The 20,805-nt window shown below is 36.9% G+C and overlaps 3 protein-coding genes across 8 annotated transcripts in view; 1 reads left to right on the forward strand and 2 right to left on the reverse strand.

Moving 5' to 3' along the window:
* The window catches only part of LOC134663515 (NADH dehydrogenase [ubiquinone] flavoprotein 1, mitochondrial-like), a 219,710-nt gene that overhangs the window by 90,345 nt on the left and 108,560 nt on the right, over nucleotides 1-20,805 (reverse strand). The gene's annotated exons all lie outside the window — the stretch shown is intronic.
* LOC134663529 (transcription initiation factor IIB) lies at nucleotides 241-15,078 on the reverse strand. 5 transcript variants are annotated; one of them, XR_010098148.1, is made up of 6 exons: nucleotides 15,030-15,078; nucleotides 14,710-14,820; nucleotides 14,091-14,391; nucleotides 12,857-13,213; nucleotides 913-3,044; nucleotides 241-596 (listed from the first exon to the last, which is right to left on the reverse strand). XR_010098148.1 is itself a non-coding variant. In XM_063519924.1 (5 exons), the coding sequence occupies exons 1-5, from the start codon at nucleotides 15,044-15,046 to the stop codon at nucleotides 2,883-2,885; spliced, it is 948 nt and encodes a 315-aa protein (XP_063375994.1). In that variant the 5' UTR covers nucleotides 15,047-15,078; the 3' UTR covers nucleotides 910-2,882. The 5 variants fall into 5 exon arrangements, 3 of the variants coding, with proteins under 3 accessions (XP_063375994.1, XP_063375993.1, XP_063375995.1); XR_010098149.1 differs by having other exon boundaries at nucleotides 241-603; XM_063519924.1 differs by lacking the exon at nucleotides 241-596 and having other exon boundaries at nucleotides 910-3,044.
* Nucleotides 17,247-20,328, forward strand: LOC134664123 (uncharacterized). Of its 2 annotated transcripts, none has more exons than XM_063520714.1 (4): nucleotides 17,247-17,669; nucleotides 17,857-18,097; nucleotides 18,486-18,722; nucleotides 20,256-20,328. In XM_063520714.1, exons 1-4 carry the CDS (start codon nucleotides 17,463-17,465, stop codon nucleotides 20,288-20,290), a joined length of 720 nt encoding a protein of 239 aa, XP_063376784.1. In that variant the 5' UTR covers nucleotides 17,247-17,462; the 3' UTR covers nucleotides 20,291-20,328. The 2 variants fall into 2 exon arrangements, with proteins under 2 accessions (XP_063376784.1, XP_063376783.1); XM_063520713.1 differs by having other exon boundaries at nucleotides 17,252-17,669; nucleotides 17,857-18,100.

The following is a 20,805-nucleotide window of genomic DNA, read 5'->3' on the forward strand; positions in this document are numbered from 1 at the left end:
CGTACTGTCATACTGGAATGGGAGCGAAGTCGTTGCGTGCTCGCGGCAATATCGTTGCGCGCTCGCGGCGAATTCGTTGCGCGCTCGCGGCGAATTCGTTGCGCGCTCGACTCGCTTTCAACTCACTCGCAAATCGTCAGTGTGGCCCCGTTTTAGACTTACCACCTATCGAAAAAAAATTTTGGTCACTGCAAATTCGTAAGTATATTTTTTAATGACTTTTACATATAGGTACTTGCCTGAGAAGCCATAAAAATGGCCGCCGCAATAATTGCCTGTCGATCGCACTGAGGCACGATTTTCATCGCCTCAGCCCCCAGGACGATGTGATGCGACGTACGTTTAACATGTGTAGGCAAATCCAAATCACTGCAGAGACTATGCACGAACGGGTCCGTATACACAGGTTCCAGTTTGATATTTAGAAGTTTCTGGATGCTTATGAAACATTTGCCTATCGCTTTCTTGCTGCATTTGCTGGCGTGACAGAGGTTTCTGAATGAAAGTCCCGATTTTTCTAGACGAGCAGCTATGTAAAGACATGCCGATGCGATGGCGTCGTTTGTAAACATTTTCAATTGTTTACTCTCTTGTACCTGAAAACTTAATCAGTCAATAGTCTGTGCGGAAACAGAAGAGTCGTGGAATGTATGGGGCCCAATACATTCCACGACTCTTCTCTTTCCGAACAGACTCTATCATGGTGAAATTAGCAACATTCGTTGGTAATGCCATGTCCCCAGTATGTAGATCTATACACCCAGCCAAAACTAAGGAAACAAGCTTATATGAGATATTGTGATTGTTCCCATACTTTTGCCCTGGGGTGTACCTATATTGTATCTTAGATGCATGGAAAAGGGAATTGAAATGGTAATAAGGCCCAAAAGCTCGAAAGCATGGTTACGTTACCTGTTTATACAGATCCCAGGACTTATCCACAATGCTCTTGGGCAGTTTAACGCATTCAGCCATCCTCTCAATCTCAGTGAATCCATGTATCATGTCTATGTCAGAGCTCCTGGATTCGTTCTCCTGGGTTACGGCAGAAGCATTCGGCGAAGCAACATCTCGGATGGAGCCAGAAGCTATAGCAAGTTCACCTGGTGGATAGTAAAAAAATTCAAATTATTTTAGGAAAATTTATGTAAAGATGTTTTTTTAACCCTTTGAACGCCACGCCTATCGTATCGCCCGTCGTCCTGAACTTGTCGGAATGCACGAGGGTTGATATTGTGCTGTGGCTGCGCGCGTCAGTTGACGTCTTTGGCGGTCAGAAGGTATAGATAACTTGTCAGCCAAACCTTGAAGTCCTTTTTATCTTTCTTAAAGACGTTCATGTTCTGACTGATCAAATAAGTAGTGTATTCCAACAGTTCTACTTACCTACCCTGGGACCTAAAGTTGTGCTAACCTTTTAGCAAACCAATACTCACCATTACCTTGGAAAACCAGAAGACTTAGAATTATTAAGCAAACTATTTATTTAATTTCATTTCATTTTAATTGCTAACATGTACGTATTATGTTCATATTCGTTTTCCTTGTAACTGTCTCAATACATGATAGTTACCCAATATTGAGTGTGGCAACGACAAATTCATATAAATATAATAGGTAAGTAGGTACGTACCTATATACATTTTATCGTTATCCTATTTGAAGGGTCCGCGGAAAGAACATGTCTAGTCGGTTTTTTTGAAAAATTCGATTTTAATTTCACAATGTAGAGCTCTCAATGAACTATTATAATAGTTACAGCTTCTCTTACCTCTGTAATCAAAATATAACTCCTCTTTTCTCACGTTAAAAAACCTATACCTACGCCAGAATAAAAGTACATCGTTCCTTTCAAACCGCGAACTCAAAATATTGTCAAGAGTTGACTAGACATGTTCTTTCCGTGTACCCTTCATTTTTATAGTTACAAATTAGGTTTCCTATAAAACAATATACTGCTTTTCACTCGAGTTAAAGACTAAGTACCTTTAATTTTGGATACGAAGAAAGTAAAACACATGTGTATTTAAAAAAACATGACTAAGTACTATAATAAACTTTTTTAGTATTTCTTGAAGGTACTTTCAATTAACAATAAAGGTATACCTAAGGTAAAAGTCGTTATTTATGCAAGAGGAGTTAAATATCAAAATGGAAATTGTACAACAAATCTGTTTATAACCAAATTTTACTCGCTTAGCGTAAAAAAAAAGCCCACTTGGTAGAGCAGTAACATGTCGTTTTCTGCACACTTTATAGAACAATAAAAACTCGCCCACCCAGGGTTCCGTACTTTTTAGTATTTGTTGTTATAGCGGCAATAGAAATAAGTAGGTACATCATCTGTAAAAAATTCAACTACCTACATGTCTAGTGGATCACAGTCATCAGTGTCATCACGGACAATGGAGCCTTAGTAGTTAATAGGGTCTCGTTTCTATCCTTTGGGTACGGAACCCTAAAAACCGGGCAAGTGCGAGTCGGACTCGCGCACGAAGGGTTCCGTACCATAAAGCAAAAAAAAAACGGAAAAAAATGCAAAAAGAAAACGGTCACCCATCCAAGTACTGACCACGCCCGACGTTGCTTAACTTTGGTCAATATTTTATTTTATTCTGTTTTTAGTTTTTGTTGTTATAGCGGCAACAGAAATACATCATCTGTGAAAATTTCAACTGTCTAGCTATCACGGTTCGTGGGATACAGCCTGGTGACAGACAGACGGACGGACGGACGGACAGCGAAGTCTTAGTAATAGGGTCCCGTTTTACCCTTTGGGTACGGAACCCTAAGCTAAAAATTACCCCACTTACAGAGCATGATGAATGAAACAGAATAAGATTGTACTGTAATGTTAATATGTGGTGTAGGTATGGTACCACCTAAATTCTAGGCAGAGATTTAATGGGCACGGACAGCTCAAAGTTAATGGGGATAATGTCGGATGCATGTGGATACATGAGCCTATATGCTTCCCAGATGGCTTCGCCCTGCAACCCGGAGATGTTCTCAACGTCTTTCTGGGTTCGCTTATCGTTTGACACCTGAATTAAATAACAAAAAAAGTTTTTTAATCGAAGGAAACTTAGAAATATTTTACTTTTCGAGCTATTTTCAAATGTTTTACCCATTTTACAAGCTTTTTTTAACTTGCAATGTTTGTACTGTTTGCAGGTATGTAGGTATATATGTTTCTAAATAAGAACTCTCCCCTTTGATTGAGTTGAAACTTCACATACATATGTATATTGGGTCACAACACAACATTATGGTACCGTCAAGCTGACCTGATGATGGACACATGAGGTGGCCAAAGGATCTTTGTTATAAAACAAGGCAACCTAATTGTTTGGGTTTTCTAGAATTGTTTTCATGAATATTATTTGCCTGTTGAAAGAAAAATACAGTCGGCTATAAACGCTTGTAACAAATAAGAAATTTATGAGAATAAAAATTATTTCCGTAATAGGTAGGTACTATGTAAACTAAGTTTTTTTCACTACACTGTAGTGACTACAGTACCTATATTTTGTTAATATCTGTTACAAATACTTGCCTGAGAAGCCATAAAAATGGCGGCAGCAACAACTGACTGATGATCGCACTGAGACACGATTTTCATCACCTCAGCTTCATGGACAATGTGATGCGACATCCGCAGAATGTAATAAGGCAAATCCAAATCATGGCACAGACTCTTCACGAACGGGTCCTTGTATATATCAGGTTCCAGGTGGATATTGAAAAGTTTCACGATCCGGTCGAAACATTTGCGTATTGCTCTCTTGCCGCTTGTGCTGGCGTGACGGACGTTTGTGAAGGAAAGCGCAGATTTTTCTTGGCGCGCGGCTATGTATAAACACGCCGATGCCACGGCCTCGATTGTGTTGGCTTCTAATTGTTTGCTCTCTAGTGCCTGAAAACGTGATGAGTCAATAACATCTGATGGAATTATAAAGATTTCATCATTCGCCGAAGACGCCTATGCACGCGTTGAGGAAGCCAAGCCCCCAGCCCTCCAGCATGTAGATACACCCGACCAAGAGTATGGAAACAAACTTCGAAGGATTATAAAAGCACATATTAATGTAAGGGGTCCCATACATTCTATGACTCTTATCTTTCTATAATTCGGGATCAACAATTTGGGCAATTAAAATTTTTTTGGAGTTCACGTAATGTAAATTTTTGGTTAACAGGATACAATAGTTAATTTACCTAATAGAAACTTGAGATATATAGGTGATACAGAAAACAACGTTGTTTCCTACTTTTGGCCTGGGCCGGGGTGTATGTACTACATACCTACGCATAAAAAGGAAACAGTGGCAATGAGACCCAAAAACTCGTTGGCTTGCTTACGTTACCTTTTTATACAACTCCCTGCCCTTATCCACAATGGTCTTGGAAAGATTGACGGAAGCAGCTATCCTGTCAATCTCAATGAGTCCACGTAGCATGATCATTTCATTGCAAATGGATTCTTGTTTCTGGGTCACAGCAGAAACGTTCGGCGAAGCATTTACGGGGTTGACGCCAGAAGATATAGGAAGTTGTTGACGTGGTTCACCTGGTGAATAGTTAAAATTATTATTGGGAAATGTATGTAAAGATGTGCTTTATTATCCCTTTGAGCGCCATATGCTTATCGTATTGCACGCCGTCGTGACTTGTGAACCTTGTCGGGATGCACGCGTGTTGATATTGGTCAGTTGGTGTTTGGCGGTCAAAGGGTTTAATAAATGACTAGTGTCAGTCAAACCTTGAAGTCAATTTTTTCTTTCTCAAAGGCGTTCAAGTTCGGACTGATCAATAAATAGCGTTTCCGACAATTTTAGGTACTTACCATTACCATTACCTATTACTCACCAATTACCTTGGAAACCCGTGGGACTTAGAATTATTGAGCAAAGTATTAGCATGCCCAAAAGAGACTAAGTATATATCAAAACAGATAATCTCTTTCGCTCAACAATGCTAAGCTATATCTAGGATTTACCAATACCTTTTTCATCCAAACCTTAGTCAGTTTACCAAACTATTACCGATAAACTAGCTCCAGCTACATTTTATAACTGGAGATAGCTCTTAAGTCAGTTGCAAAAACAATTGCACGCGCTTAAAATATTTTGACACCGATTCAGGGCCACAATACCAAAATAATTCTAAGTGCGTTCGCAGCTTACAATAGATCTTTTTGAAACTGACTAAAACCCACCGTATATGGACTGTCTCTGACCATCATACGGTGGCATTGGACGTAGTTTTAGGACATACCCGGGTCCGGGTACCTACAGTATTAACTAGTATAAGTATCCGATTATGACAGGAAGGGAATTATCAGGACATTAGCTAAATCACGTCAAACTTCGGGCACATTATGAAGGCAATACTCATGCAAGAATTGTCTAATGTACCTCATAGAAACGCGAAGATGTGCTCTTTGACCGTCAAAGATGTCCACAGACGCACCCGGTTAACGATGGGCGTGTAATTTATAATAGGTGTGGCGTTCAAATGGTTAAAATTCGGGATTTGCTGTAATAAACTTTCACCTTTGGAGTCCCAGAGGCCTAAGTTTGTCAGCCAAACGGCATGGAGATTTTAAAATTAGATTTCAATTTTTATCGTCCGCGAGTCTCTCGAAGATTCAGGATTTAAAATAAAAATAGTTTGTAACTTAAAAATACATTTATTTGTGGCGTTACTTATAATAATTATAAACTAAACCTTAAACACACGACCAAGGCGATAATACACTATTAATACAGTTTGTAGTTCTTGTCTGTTTTGGAGTAACTTTATCAGTTTGTTTCTATTTCAATTGTTGAACAGAAGTTTTAAGGCATAATTTTTAATTTACAGGGCTTATAAGATTTTCTACATATTACGATTTCAAAAGAGTAAAATAGCAACACTGATAAAAGGCCTCTTGTCATTGGTCAAGCGTGTACGTCAATGGCAGCAATGTTGCCAGTTTACACTTGTTAAATTGTACCTTGCAGCTTTTTACAAAATTATACTATAAATTTTTAGCAAAACAAACTAAAGGGTCTAAAGGATTCCCAGTAGCGGATTTCCCATAAGGCACAGTAGGCCCGGGCCTAGGGCGGCGAGATATTAGGGGCGGCAAATTGAGACAAAAAATTCGCTGATGATAACAAAAAATAACTCAAAATTAGGCCAGACAACGAATTCTCAAAAAAGGGTAATATATCTTTTCGTTGCCTGATCTAATGTAGTCAATATGACGGGTGCTGATGCTGAGAAAGGGGCGGCTACAAGGCTTGGGGCCTAGGGCGGCAAAGACTGCAAATCCGCCACTGAGGATTCCCAATGATTACCATTTCGCCGGACGATATCAGCCTGTCAGTTAAACCCAAAATTTGACAGTTCCGAGCAACCGACACGCTTATATCGTCCGACGAATTGTTAATCTGTGGGCCCCTTTATAATCCCAGTTTGGTAGATGTTTTACACCAATCGTATTGTTATTTTTGTTAATATATCACATAATGCAAACTTTGTTTGAAGTAGGTAGCTGTCTCTAATAGGTTGGTTGTTGGTTGGCACTTGTCTTTTTATTTATCTTTACATATAGGTATATAGAATTTTCCAAAATTTCTTTCACTACTAAATTCGTCATTCTCATTTTTTGTTAACAGAAAACAATTTTTACGCATGAAGTAAATAAGAATTAAAATACAAGGTAAGTGAAATTTAAACGTCATAAATATAATAATAAAATAACAAGTAAAGATGTTTTAACTTAAAAATTGCTTCAAAAGTCATCCAACAAAAGACTTACAGTCAAATTAAACTCGATTAATGTATATCGCTTGTAATCAAGGGTATAAAAATTGTTCTTCCACGGTCAATAACATAAAACACTGCGTAATAATAATGAAAAAAAAAATAACGCCGATCTTCATTTTCGATATCGACTTTTTTGAATAGAAAATTTAATGGGTAGATAAGTTCCAAATGAAAGACAATTTGTTTGTACAATTTCTTGATTTCTTGCAAGATGTTTGTACAATTTCTTGTTCGTAACTGCGTAATGCCTGGGCGACACTAGCGGAAAAGTGTTCCCGTTAGTGTGACCCAGGCATAATGGATATTTTAATGAGATATTGTATCTAAATAGCAAACAAATCAGTGAAACTATTTTTTTATTACCCATCAACTTGTTTATTCAAATCTGCAGAAAAAAATCGGTAACTAAAAAACGCTTTAATAGGATATCTACCATACTAGCGGAAAATCTCAACTACAGGGTATCGTCTTGGCTTGGGTCGTCCCATTCGTTTTTCGTCAAGTTCTTAAATTAGTCCTATTATGCTTTCGTCACCCATTCTACATTCGTCACAATCGTCGGTGGCTTTCAATGTAGAATGAGTGACGAAAGCAGAATAGGACTAATTTAAGGACTTGACGAAAAACGAATGGGACGACCCAAGACGATACCAACTACAGCTTGGCAAAAAAGAGTAGAAATTAAAAAGTGGCAACACTGTAGTGTCGTCCCTATCCAACCAATTTATATAAGAAAACGGGACGACACTACAGTGTTGCCACTTTTGAATTTCTACTCTTTTTTCCCAAGCTGTAAAACTGTATAACACACGCCTTTTCTCGTACAAAAATAAATCACAAAATCCAACGCGGCGTTGGCTGGTAAGTCCAAAGATAATACTTAAACCTAAATTAATATAAAAACGAATAGATCCCTCCACATTAACGCAGAAAAACTTCAATGGTACAGTCAGCAAAACTATTAGCCAAGCACCCGTGCATGCATATGCAGGGGTGCCAAGCTAATATATTTGCTGACTGTACATAAAAACTGTGACATAATAAGGACTGCTAAAAGTTCACTGAAGAGTTGCTCTTCACCATTATTTTCTTGGTGGCATCTCTAAATCATCTTAAACTAACAGGCGTCTTCTGATTTTAATTATCTTTATCTTGAATCAGATCTGAAATCTATTTTTTTTTTCAACCAAACACGTCACTTTTAACACTGTCAGATCAGATCCATAACTAATCCAGATCTAATTCCTTCTTCCTCGCGTTCTCCCGGCATTTTGCCACGGCTCATGGGAGCCTGGGGTCCGCTTGACAACTAATCCCATGATTTGACGTAGGCACTAGTATTTACGAAAGCCACTTCCATCTGACCTTCCAACCCAGAGGAGGGGTAACTATCTAAATTCCAGATTCCAATTCCAATCCAGATCTAATTCATCATAACCTATTATCGAAATCAGAATACGCCTGTAGCTCACGAAATTGATGTTTTGTCTGAGGAGCATTTTTTATGAATAATTGCCGTCTTTTTAGGGTTCCGTACCCAAAGGGTAAAACGGGACCCTATTACTAAGACTTCGCTGTCCGTCCGTCCGTCCGTCCGTCCGTCCGTCCGTCCGTCTGTCACCAGGCTGTATCTCACGAACCGTGATAGCTAGACAGGTGAAATTTTCACAGATGATGCATTTCTGTTGCCGCTATAACAACAAATACTAAAAACAGAATAAAATAAAGATTTAAATGGGGCTCCCATACAACAAACGTGATTTTTGACCAAAGTTAAGCAACGTCGGGAGTGGTCAGTACTTGGATGGGTGACCGTTTTTTTTTTGCTTTTTTTTTGTTTTTGTTTGCATTTGTTTGCATTATGATACGGAACCCTTCGTGCGCGAGTCCGACTCGCACTTGCCCGGTTTTTTACTTATCTGGTAAAATGTTTCGCGAAAATGTGGAAGATTCTTTTAATAATTCTACACCAGTCCTAAGGCTTATTTATAGATAAATAGGTCCCGAAGTCATGCAACTACATTTTTTTATGAATTATTCCCAGTGTTAAAGTCGCCATATCCTCCTAAGGTACAGTCGCCATCAGATATATCGGCGCGGCCATGGTGTTCACAATATCTGAACGCGCACTCTATCGCCTTGACAATAGAGGCGTGTTCAGATATTTGTGAGCGCCTTGGTCGCTCCGATATATCTGATGGCGACTGTACAAGGTCCTACCTATAGTAGGTACTTATTCAGTTCGATGAAATTTAAATCATATTAAATTGGAACAGAGTCGCATTTGTTTTGTTTCGTTCAATTTTCAAACAAAACCATAATCAACTCTATTCCCTGCAATAAAGGTACAAATTTCAGTGGCAAATTCTGGATTTTTTATTTGTATGGCTGGGCCTTAGGAGGATAATATTGGCTATGTGTGCGCCTGTGGCGCCGTCTGGTAGGCCACATTAGTTATTCGACAGTTGACATATGTCAACTTTCATGCCACAAAGGATACAAAGGTTAACAATGATGTCAAAGCGTACGCAGTCCTCAGTTTTCGTTTTCTCACTTTGCACCCCGGCCCGCGGGCCAAACCGTGCGAAAGTTTCTGAGGCGCAATATGGCCCTCAGGTAAAAAAGCTTGGAGACCCCTGCTCTATGGCATTGTTATAAGATTCATTGCCGATTGGATTAACTAGGAATAATTCATTTTCCGATACTCTGCAATATATACATCGCTTTATGTAGTAGTAATCCGTGCGATAATAAGTAGGTAGATACAACATATACAAAAAAGTCAATTAATCCGTCTTACTCACACACAAATTGCGAAATAAACGCGCGAAAGAGAACAGATTCCTCGCGAATTAATTCCGTACACGGCGGAAATAAGTTGATATCGCGGGGAAAATTGAAGAAATTTGAACTTTATGTACTTTTATTTTAAGTTCAATTTTCTTCCATTCCTTCCCGTCACGTACGGAATTAGTCTCAAAAAATTAAAACATTTATGATGGAAGTTTTTACTTTTAATTATCTGTGCTATTTAAAGTTAAATGGCAAAGGGTGGATAAGCAAAATGTAATCAGTCAGTCAAGTTTTTGTATGGTAACTGCTAATAAATATGTTTTCTAAGCATTCATTTTGCTAATATAATGTCAAAAGTCAAGGTCTTTTACCAAATAACAAAATGATACGTTTTAATTTAGTTTCAGTTCGTACTTAGATAACTTTTTTTTAAACAAGGCAGTCCAGGGAACTGAATGTTACTGGCGCAGTCCGTTGGGATGCAGACATATTCCCCTTAAGGTACCATTCCAAACTCGACTGCTGACTGCAAATACAGCCATATAGTTGAAGTCCGCAGCCGAATTTGAAATGGAACCTTTATGCAACTCATGAAGTCTTTTCATCGATTAACCTTAAGTTGTGTTGAATTAATGAAATGTTTGATATTTGAAAGTAATAATGACAATATTTACTTCGTTATTGACCTGACGACAATTCATACAGCCAAATTTACTAATGACTACAATCCTTACTTTATATTAGTAACAATGACAATATTGTACTGAACTTTGATGGTTCTTATCTCTTTGCAATAAGGTTTATCATCAGTTAACAGATTAGACGATCGTACAGTCACCTACAATAATATGTTACTCTTCGAAGGCCGCAAAAATATGTGACACGCTCTTATGGCTCAACAAATAAGATCGTGTCAGATATTTTTGTGGCCTTCGTTGTGTAACATATTTATATGGCAGGTGATTATACAAGCAAACAGAATGGATGAGCAACAGCGGGCGACATTTCCAGTGGGGCAATTCACTGCATGTCGCACGCTGCAACTATTGACCAAAATAAGTCTGGCGTCATTAAAAGCAATCAACACATACTATATAAATAATATGTGAATTTATTATAAGAGATAAGGTTGACAACACAAGTGAGCAGATCTCTCGAACAAGCTTGAACAATATCGGCTCACTTTATATTTATTATTTTTTGAATAATTTTACAAAGTGGTGTGTTTTTGTGTAAAGATGCTACTAACAGCGGTCAATATCCTCAGTGGGGCAATTCACAGAGTTCACCGACCGATGGAGAAATGCATAATTATTATAGGGTGTTTGGTACATCGTTTGCCAAATTAAACCTGAGATAATCGTCATGACTGGTCTTCAAACACTGTCAGCAATAATTTGCTGTCATGCCTGGTATATTGATAAGTATTGTCAATATTACTGACGTCAACACAATTAACACAGCTAGTGATCAATATTTGTCACTAGCTGTGTTGACGTTCTTCAATATTACTGATTGGAGATACAGTTTTACATCTGTGAGAGAATCTCGATGGATGTAGCAAATTTGTAGGACTGCCATATGGTCAGTGATAAATATTGTCAATATTACTGATGTCAACGCATACAGTCTACATCTGTGGGAGGAACTCGATGGGTGTGGCGAACTTGAAGTCATCGGGAAAGAGTTTAGCAGCGAACGGGTACATGAGCTTGTAGGACTGCCGGATGGTAACGTCTGCCACGCCGGCGATGTCGCCTATCTCTTTCTGGCTGCGTTTGTCTTCTGATGCCTGTAACAAACACAAATATTGAGAAGTGTGAAATATTGTAACATAACCGGAAGTATGTTATGGTTGGTTTTCACAAAACCTGGTGTGGATCTTATATGAGATACACGAATTCTTATAAATTTACGTTTGAATTGTAAGGATTTTTTATAAAATTGGTGGTAGTGATAGTTTTTTACAGGTCCATAATTTCTAAATTGATTATTTAAAAAAAATTGAGAATAATTTTCAAGCAAACCCAATTTGTGGTCCAAATGTGTTAGCCATATGTATTTTCAATTTTCTATTCAATAACTTAGTCTGATAGCACCAGGTAACTAGTTTAAGAGCCCTTCAACGTGCACACTAGCGCCACAGCTAAATAATCGTGATTATTTTAATTTAACGAAAGATATTGAAAAAAGGGGGCCGCTACGTACTGTATTGTGTATTTAAGTACCTTTTGAATACATCAAACTAGTTTTTATGTTGCTGGATTTATCAATCTATGCGTCCAAAGTTAAAACGGCCGTTTTTGTTTTAAGTTCCTAGATCGACGAAACCAGCAACATAGAAACTAGTTTGATGTATTCAAAAGGTACGTAAGTACACAATACAGTACGTAGCGGCCCCCTTTTTTCAATATCTTTCGTTATATTTAAATTATCACGATTTTTTAGCTGTGGCGCTAGTGTGCACGTTAAAGGGCTCTTAACTACAAATGCTAATAGATTAGAAAAAGTATTAACCTAAAACTTATTTGCATGTTTCCTTAATTGTTACCTTAATGAGTTTAACACCCTTTTGATAACACAAGTACAAGTTAAATGTATAAAACTATCACTCACCCAAATACCAATTAAAAAGTAGGTAGGTACTTGTTGATAAAGAAGTTTCCAAATTAAATATATACAATTGTACATCTTTATATAAATATTTGTGTCCAACTGAAACATGTTTTTAGCCGAAATCGAAAGGTTCGGCTTTGGCTCTAGTTTCGGCCGAAACCGAAACTTTAGTAAACTTGTTAAAATCGTTGTAAAAATGTCATAAAACCGCTTTTATACACATTGAAACTGCGTCGACCGTCCAGAGGCTCATTAGGGGAATTGTGTTTTCTAATACCTAAACCAATTAATTTCTGTATACATAAATCAGTAATTAATATTGTTGTCCTACTTGTTCCCCAACTCTTGGTCTTTGTCACATAGTTTAGTTTCATAGTCCAATAGTACAAATTACCATTTCGTAAGTTTCGGCCCGGCCGAAAGTTTCAAACTTTTTGGCCGAAACCGAAACTACGGACGAAATATGTTTTTTTGCCGAAACTGACCGAAACCGAATCTTTGATCGGACACTAATAAATATGCTATGCTTTAAAACACATATAGCTCATCAAGTACATTAACATTGTAATTGTAAATATATTACTTTCTTATCATACACTTGACTTGACATTTATCTTTAGCAAGCACATACCTGAGAAGCCATATAAATAGCAGCAGCTGCAACTGAAATGGGGCTTCGTCCAGACACAATATCCAGCTCGCCCGCCTTCCTTGCAATATGTGTGGCTGCCCTTTGCACAGAGTTCGGGAGCCCCAAGTTTGAGCAGAACCGGGACATGAAGTCCGCTGTAGTGATGAGATCCACCGACGTCTCCAGAGCTTTGAGGATGAGTTTGAAACACCGGCCAATCTCTTTCTTGCTGATTTTGCTGACAGCACATATCTCTTTGAATGTACGGGGCACGCCCTCCTGGCGGCAGGCGATGTATAAGCAAGCTGATGCAATGGCGTCATTTGCTCGGCCTTTTAAGTTTTTGCCATCATGTACCTGGAAATACGCAATGAAATTTGATCAAACCTTTGAATAAACATCAAACATTCAATTATTATGTTTTTGTGCATCATAATAGAAACTGAATAACCACAAGGTAACCAGTTTTTCTCCTATTTAATTGTTGGCAATCCTAATTGTTTTCTATTAACCCAAATTGAATTATTTTATATGGTATGCACGTCAATACACCTCATATTGACATTTTTAACTTACTTAAATTCCAATTTAAAAATTTACAATCTTAAACACTAAATACTGCAGTATTTTTCCTTAACCCTTAAAAAAAATAGACAGATCAAGCCAACCCTTTAAGTCCAAAAAACTCAAGAAAAAAAACACAAAAAGATGATGTTGTAGAGTGAACATTTTTGCCATATAAAAATACATCTGAAGTTGCCCTATAAAAAGGCTAAGCAGTACTGCTAGGACTACAAGTTGGCAATGAGGCGTGAATTAAGGATTTCTTATAATCTGCTCCATAAAAGGGTTTAAAATACATGATAAATGTCATTTACAAGGCATAACTTCAGTAAGTCAAGGCATAGCTTGTTTAAGAATGTAATAATAATACATAATAATTGAGCTGATCTGTTTCAGGGACCCATCTAGTCAGCGGCAAGTAACTACCTGTCTCATAACTTGTGAAAACATTGTTATGGCAGATGTTGGACGTCTTTGCAATAACCCAGTCTGATTGTCCACCCAAACTTCAATCCATAGACTGGTATACCCCAGACCGGGCTTTAAAGGCCCATGAAATCCAAAATAATAATAAAAGATATTTCTTCACAAAGTTTGGTACATATGTACATAATAAAAGTACACAATAATGCTTACAAACTAATTGAAAGGGCACTAAGTGTTTACATACCTGTTTAAACAAATTGTTAGCCCTGTCCACAATTGTTTTGGGAAGATTAATGCGGTCAGCCATTGTGTTGATCTCTCTGAACGCATTAATCAGTGCTCTGTCTGTACTGCTAATATTGCGTCTGTTCTGGTACTTTGATACACCGAAACTGTCAAATGAAGCGTCGCCGCGGCCGGGGCCAATGATTGTGGAAAGGTCTCCGCCAGAGAGCAGCGGGTTCTCCGGCCCACCAACACGAGAGGGGTCTACTCCCGACTTCTCGTTGCTGAATGTACGCCATTCTGAACCAACGTCAATTACTCTGTGAATGAAAGTTTTCTTGTCAACAAATGGACAGGTGTGTTCTGGGTATGAAAGTTTTGTAACAAGGGGTGTATGAAAATTTGTTGAGTGAGAATAAAGAATAAATAGTATAAATACTTTGTAAACACAAATATTATAAGCATCGCTTAAACATTCATACAGTCAATAAATTAGCATCAATTGTAGTAGAACTCGCCGTAAAATTAGCTTCCGAGTACATTTATAAAATTAAGTTGTTCGATTTCGAAACTTTAGAAACTTAGCTTTGGAAAGCTGTGAATTTCGAAACATTGCCAAATATCCAGAATAACGTTACCTGTCTCCAACGACGAGGCCGCATTCCGAGCAGATCATGTCACCTGCCCGGTAATCCTCGATAAGCGGCGCGTCGGGGTGAGCATAGCAGACCACCTTATTTGCCTCAATTCTAAAACCACAAAGGAAAGTTCATCATCGGTAATTACAAAACGTACCATCAGGTAAACTTTACTACGACATTGTGTAAGAGGCTACCATTACCACAAATAACTTACGTAGAATCTTAACCAACATTATTAAAATTCAGTCATAGAGTATAATAAACAAATTACTTCTGTACGACGGTAACAGGAATAAAAATAAATGAGAAAAACAGACCTTGACGTGCTCGCCATGATTGTCAAGTGGTGTCTATAGACAATGTATGTATTTTTTAAACGTACTGTGCGTCCATAGAGACGATCAAATACAAATGTGCAGTTTGCCATTCATAATTACCGTAAAATATTATTAATCTGATTATTGAAAGATGCAATAATTCATGCATATTCTGATATTAATTAATATTAAATTAAGGTTTTAACCTGAATGACAAATGCAATTTACCATCAATTACATAATAGTTTAATTCGTCACCGATAGATGTCACTGTCGTACAAAAATTAAATAAAACGCTATTCAAACAAAATAAAATGGAAAACAAAGTCGTGTCATCAATCATCATGATACATTAAGCCTAACTGAAAACATGATTTAACTTCTTCTTTTAATACATTACAAATAATAAGATGTAGAGTCTGTGCGGAAAGAGAAGAGTCGTGGGATTTAAGGGCGCGCCAGTGCTATTTTATGGTTTTTGCTATGCTGACAACACTGGTCACGTGATTATAGTACGACACTAAAGGTCATGATACTTGAATCCCTTTTGTTCCGGTTTTTTACCACGGCTTACTAAACGGAGCCTGGTGGTGGTGTCGGCTCGTCAACTCAATCCTCTGATTTAGCGCAGGCACTAGTTTTCTTTTTAAAACACACTTGTTTTTATATCTCAGATACTAAAAACTGACTGCGATTAACAAAACTGCTAAAACTATTTAAGAATCTGTCCAAAACAGCCAAATAAATGTATACGCTGGTCACTTTTAAAAACCTACTTGTAAGTAAATAGCTGATTCAGTTTACCTACTCGTAATTGTTTGTGTACCATGGTCTCGGTGTGAAAGTAACAATGTATGTACCTACCTACCTAATTGTATAATGCTAGAATACGAAATTATGTGGGCATATATAATGATAAGTATTATTTACATATCTACCTACATTGCTGCGCCCATCAGGGTTTCATGTGTCATTTGTGTACCTACCCATACTCTTAAGTACTTGTAAAACCCTTAATGTACATGTGAATTGCAATAAATAAATACAATACAATACAATACAACAACTGTAATTTTAGTACCAAACAAGATACGAGTCTCATTTATGTACTGCCTAATCTGTGCAGTCCAACAGTTATTAAAACCGGGTAGATCGGGTAGAAATTGGGCAATAGAACTGTAATTTATCTGGGATATATTTCACCCATTGTAAACTTGACTTGTAATGTATGTGTACATTATTAATAATAAATATGAATATGAATAAAAATAGTGCATAAGTAGGTAGGCCTTATTGGGATATGTCCGGTTCTCTCATCTCACGATATTTTACTTCGCCGAAAAGTCACTGCTAAATATGAAATATAATTTCGTAACTAACAGAACCTACAAATAAAGAAATATTTTATTAGAAAAAGTTTTATTCTTTGTAATCGAAGTCTGAATTAAAATATTCAATGTCACTTATATTTGAGCTAGCTTCAAAACAACCAGGGACACTCATAGAAGTCATAGAACTATTTTCATCTGAACTGGATGTGCTTGAATCCGGCACGTAGATTACGAATTCTTGCATATCACCTACTTAGCGGTCTTTTATTCGAGATACCGTAGGTACTTTTACACAATCCTGAAAAAAAAATTATATATAAATATGCATAAAATGGCAAGTATCAAGACTATTTGTCAGTTATTTTAAAGATCATGAATGACCTGCATATCTATGAAAATTAATATATTTTGAATGAATATACTTACCGATTATGTACCGGAGACAAGTTACTTAGGGGGCTTATTAAATAGGTAATTATTTAATATTAAATACAACATCAATACCCGCGAATAGCGGAAACACGTTCCGCGACTTTTTGTAAGTCGATAGTCGGCTTTTAGCCGTTTTCTTCCCGCTGACAAAACCGAACAATGTTAAATATAATTTTCCTTGTGGTATTATGTACGGTTTTATCGTGTTTTGAAAATTTTTTATACATAAAACTTGCGGTTTTTGTTAATAAAAATATACATTGACAGAAGTTTGTTTACTTTTTACAAGACAGGTGTCAAAGGTTTGATTGCCATATAAAATTTAAAATGTTAGTTCCCGTTTCTGCCACGACTCTTCTCTTTCCGCACAGACTCTAATTGGCAGAACTAGGAGTATTCTGCGTCAGTAACTACAAAAAAGTAGAAACGCCAAACGAAACGAACGTCAACGATATGACAGCGTGAAGTAAAACGCAATTAAAACTATCGCTTACAACTATATTTAGTTATATTTTACCCTTAAATCGTGTTAAGATTTAATTTAGATATTCCTAATTACTCTTTAATTCAATATTCCGTGGTATAAAGTTGTGCCCCATTCATAAATTGCTGAAACTGAGGTTTACAGTCTCTATCCTGCTGCAGTTTTTTACAAGTTCCTTTATTAGACATGGAGCGAACTCTGAAAAAAACTGTGTCGTTGCGTCAGATGAAATTGTTGTTGGAGTTTTTAGAGAAGAATAGAAATCTGGCGCTCGGCCGATTGAGATCCAAGGAAGGGCGCGCGTTGTCTAAAAAATTGTGGGCCGAGTGCGCGGACATTTTAAATGTTGAAAATGTCGGCTCTTCATTTAGAAATGGCAGGGAATGGGCTAAGGTAAATTATAAAATTATAATAAAATTTACTCATTTTAACAGAACTTCTGTCTTTTGTATGATAATAATTGATAATTGTTTTAAAATTGTTTGCAGACTTTAAGTTTTGAAATATTTAAGATTTTTAACAACTTATGAAAAAAAATTTGGTGCTGTCTATGGTAAACAGCCCATGTTTTTTTTTTCAGTTTTATACAGACTACAAAGCCCGGCTAAACAACAAAGTAAGAGCAATGAGAAATAATGAAACCACAGCAGCAACGGGAGCAGAAATAGAACTCACCTCACTGGAAACCAGACTGTGCAACATCCTCGGGTACAATATCAAAGATCTGCTTATGGCGAAAGCAAACCCTTTAAGCTTAACCCGAGAAGCAAAGAAAGAATCAAAAATTAAAGCAAAGAGAGTAAAACTAAAAAGAAGAAGGAGTAGTAAGTAATTAATACAATATTGTACAATCATCATAACAATTTATAGTGCTAGTAGAAATTCTGTGCCCAGTTTCAATGAAAGTTAAAATTGTAAGTAAGTAATACAATGGACCCTGGTTCCTGGTATAGCTTAACTCTCTTGAACATTCGATTTTTATTAGTGTAAAAATATCTGAAGCAAGTTTTATTCTATTATTTTCGAATTTTAAATTAAACTGGGCCCATAACCTAATGAAACAAATGTTCCTAATTTTTTTATAAATCAATCAAAGACTAGAATTTTACTGAATTCATTTTACTAATAATAATTAATAGCTAGTTTGAAAAAGTGTACTTAACATCTTTTCTCAAACTCAACCACTCAACTTTTTCTCTTTTTTTTCAGGTTCATCAGACAGTTCAATAAATTCTGCAAAAGAAACTCTAGAAAGAATAGAAGAATCCCGAATTGAAGTAGACAGGCTTAAGGCTGACGGTCTCTTCAAGATAGCGGAGAGTCTAGCACAGATGGCGGAGGCTCAGAACAGGGTGGCAGCAAGTATGGAGAACCTGGGGGCCGGGGTGTGGCAGCTCTTGCAGAGGTTTGGTCCCGCTCCGGGGCCACAGGATGGGAAAATTTGGGGTAATTTACCTTGATACACGTTTGTTTTTAGGGTTCCGTACCTCAAAATGAAAAAAAAGGAACCCTTATAGGATCACTCGTGCGTCTGTCTGTCTGTCTGTCTGTCTGTCTGTCTGTCTGTCTGTCTGTCTGTCCGTCCGTCTGTCACAGCCTATTTTCTCCGAAACTTCTGGACCAATTAAGTTGAAATTTGGTACACATATGTAAGTTTGTGACCCAAAGACGGGCATGTATCGTAAACAAATGAATATTAAACATGGGGGCCACTTTTGGGGGGTAAATGATAAAATCAAAAAATAAAGTTTTTCAAACTATATCGTGTTACATATCAAATGAAAGAGCTCAATGTGAGAATCTCAAACATATTTTTTTTATAATTTTAGAATAAATAGTTTAGAAGTAATTCAAGAAAATAGATAAAAAATAACTATTCCCCCTTTATCTCCGAAACTACTGGGTCTAAAATTTTGAAAAAAATACGTAAAATAGGTGTTTACCTATAGATGACAGGAAAACCTATTATAAATATGTAGTCAAGCGTGAGTCGGACCAATTACTTAGTTTTTGATCCGACCCCTATGGGTTTTTTAAAGGCAATTCACCCGCGTTTCACATACATATAAAAAATATATTGTTAAAAATTTAGGAATGTACAGAACCCTTGGAACGCGAGTCCGACTCGCACTTGGCCGGTTTTTTCTGAATGCTATCCTTTATGCTCTTACAATAATTGAGCTATAGATTACAGCAGATAAATGATAATCATGGTAGCACCTGTAGGACAAGAATGTCTCCGATTTAAGCTATTTTCAACCCCTTCCCTCACCCTTCTGGTGAGATCTCGTGATATTCGTTGGAATAGATTTTGCACTGAGTTGTATTAGTCAGTTATACATAATTTCCTATTTATAACTGAATTTTTAAATCTTTAAAAATTATATTACTTTGAATGGTTAAATCTTTTTATTTTAGATTAAGTCTAGCTAGCATCAGTAGTATCATTATTTTACCGTCAGTCTCTTGACTTCACAGCCTTACACCGTTTCTAGATACGTGATACAAAACTTCAATAGATGGCGCTGGTATGGCTCCAACCCATATATTTTTACTGAAGCTCTTTTGGCATATTAAACACGTGTTAGCACTTGCATATTTTGAATACGTGCCGTGCGCCGCAGTGGGTCTTCAAAAATACCAAAATCCGGGGAACCCCTACTGATTTTAATAGAGCAATATTTGGGGCATTATCTATGAAAAGGGACCTTATTGCCGATGGCGCTTACGCTGCACAGCGTCGTGCGGCATTGAATTTATATCGGAGCATCAGCATTGCTAATACTGGCGTAAGCGCCGTCTACAATAAGGTCCCTTTTCATAGATAACGTCACATTTATCTTCAACTAATAATGTCCTGACATTTATTATGAGCATGATGAAATCGTGACTTAACATTACCAGTTTTGAATTGATTAATTACGTATGTAATCAATTACCATATAAATGTTTTGTTTAAATGATAATAATTTATTGCAGAGGAAAAAGTTCAAGAGCACAATATCCTGCAATGAAGACGGCACCAATGGTTATTATCAAGGATATATTTTTTATTAATTATGACTTCAACCACAAAAATGATTTTATTTTTCTGTGACCTGGACATTACATGAACATACTACATTTTTAAACATACCTACCTAAAGTGTACGGCTTTCAAAGTGGAGGCCCATTCTTGGAATGAAAAAAAACACTAATATGAGAAGAACTAAATACATCATCTAGGACTTTGTCGCAATATGTGATATGTGAGTGACTTTATTTTATTTAAGTAGTTAGTATATGTAGACTCGCGTTCAAAAGTGCACGGAGATGTTTCAACCGTAATATCATAATTATATCATACAAGGCATTACGGTCGACATCTATCTTGCACTTTTGAACGCCACTGTACCTATTATCTTTGCTATTATGAATTGAGTTCATGTCTTTCGTTATTTTGACAAAGTTGTATAAAAGGTACAATTATCCTAGTCATGCTTTTATGAAAAAAAGTTAGAAAAATTATCTGTTTAAATTGATGGTTGAA

The sequence above is a fragment of the Cydia fagiglandana genome, chromosome 4 (genome assembly GCF_963556715.1).
Source record: "Cydia fagiglandana chromosome 4, ilCydFagi1.1, whole genome shotgun sequence".
NCBI lineage: Eukaryota > Metazoa > Arthropoda > Insecta > Lepidoptera > Tortricidae > Cydia > Cydia fagiglandana.

Coding starts and splice junctions, on each gene's coding strand:
- LOC134664123 (XM_063520713.1), top strand. CDS start 17,463: ATGGAGCGAACTCTGAAAAAAACTGTGTCGTTGCGTCAGATGAAATTG. Junction 17,670..17,856: donor ATGGCAGGGAATGGGCTAAG/GTAAATTATAAA, acceptor TTTTTTTTTCAG/TTTTATACAGACTACAAAGC. Junction 18,101..18,485: donor ACTAAAAAGAAGAAGGAGTA/GTAAGTAATTAA, acceptor CTTTTTTTTCAG/GTTCATCAGACAGTTCAATA.
- LOC134663529 (XM_063519924.1), bottom strand. Junction 14,392..14,709: donor GGCCTCGTCGTTGGAGACAG/GTAACGTTATTC, acceptor TTTCATTCACAG/AGTAATTGACGTTGGTTCAG. Junction 3,045..12,856: donor CTATTTATATGGCTTCTCAG/GTATGTGCTTGC, acceptor TATTTAATTCAG/GTGTCAAACGATAAGCGAAC.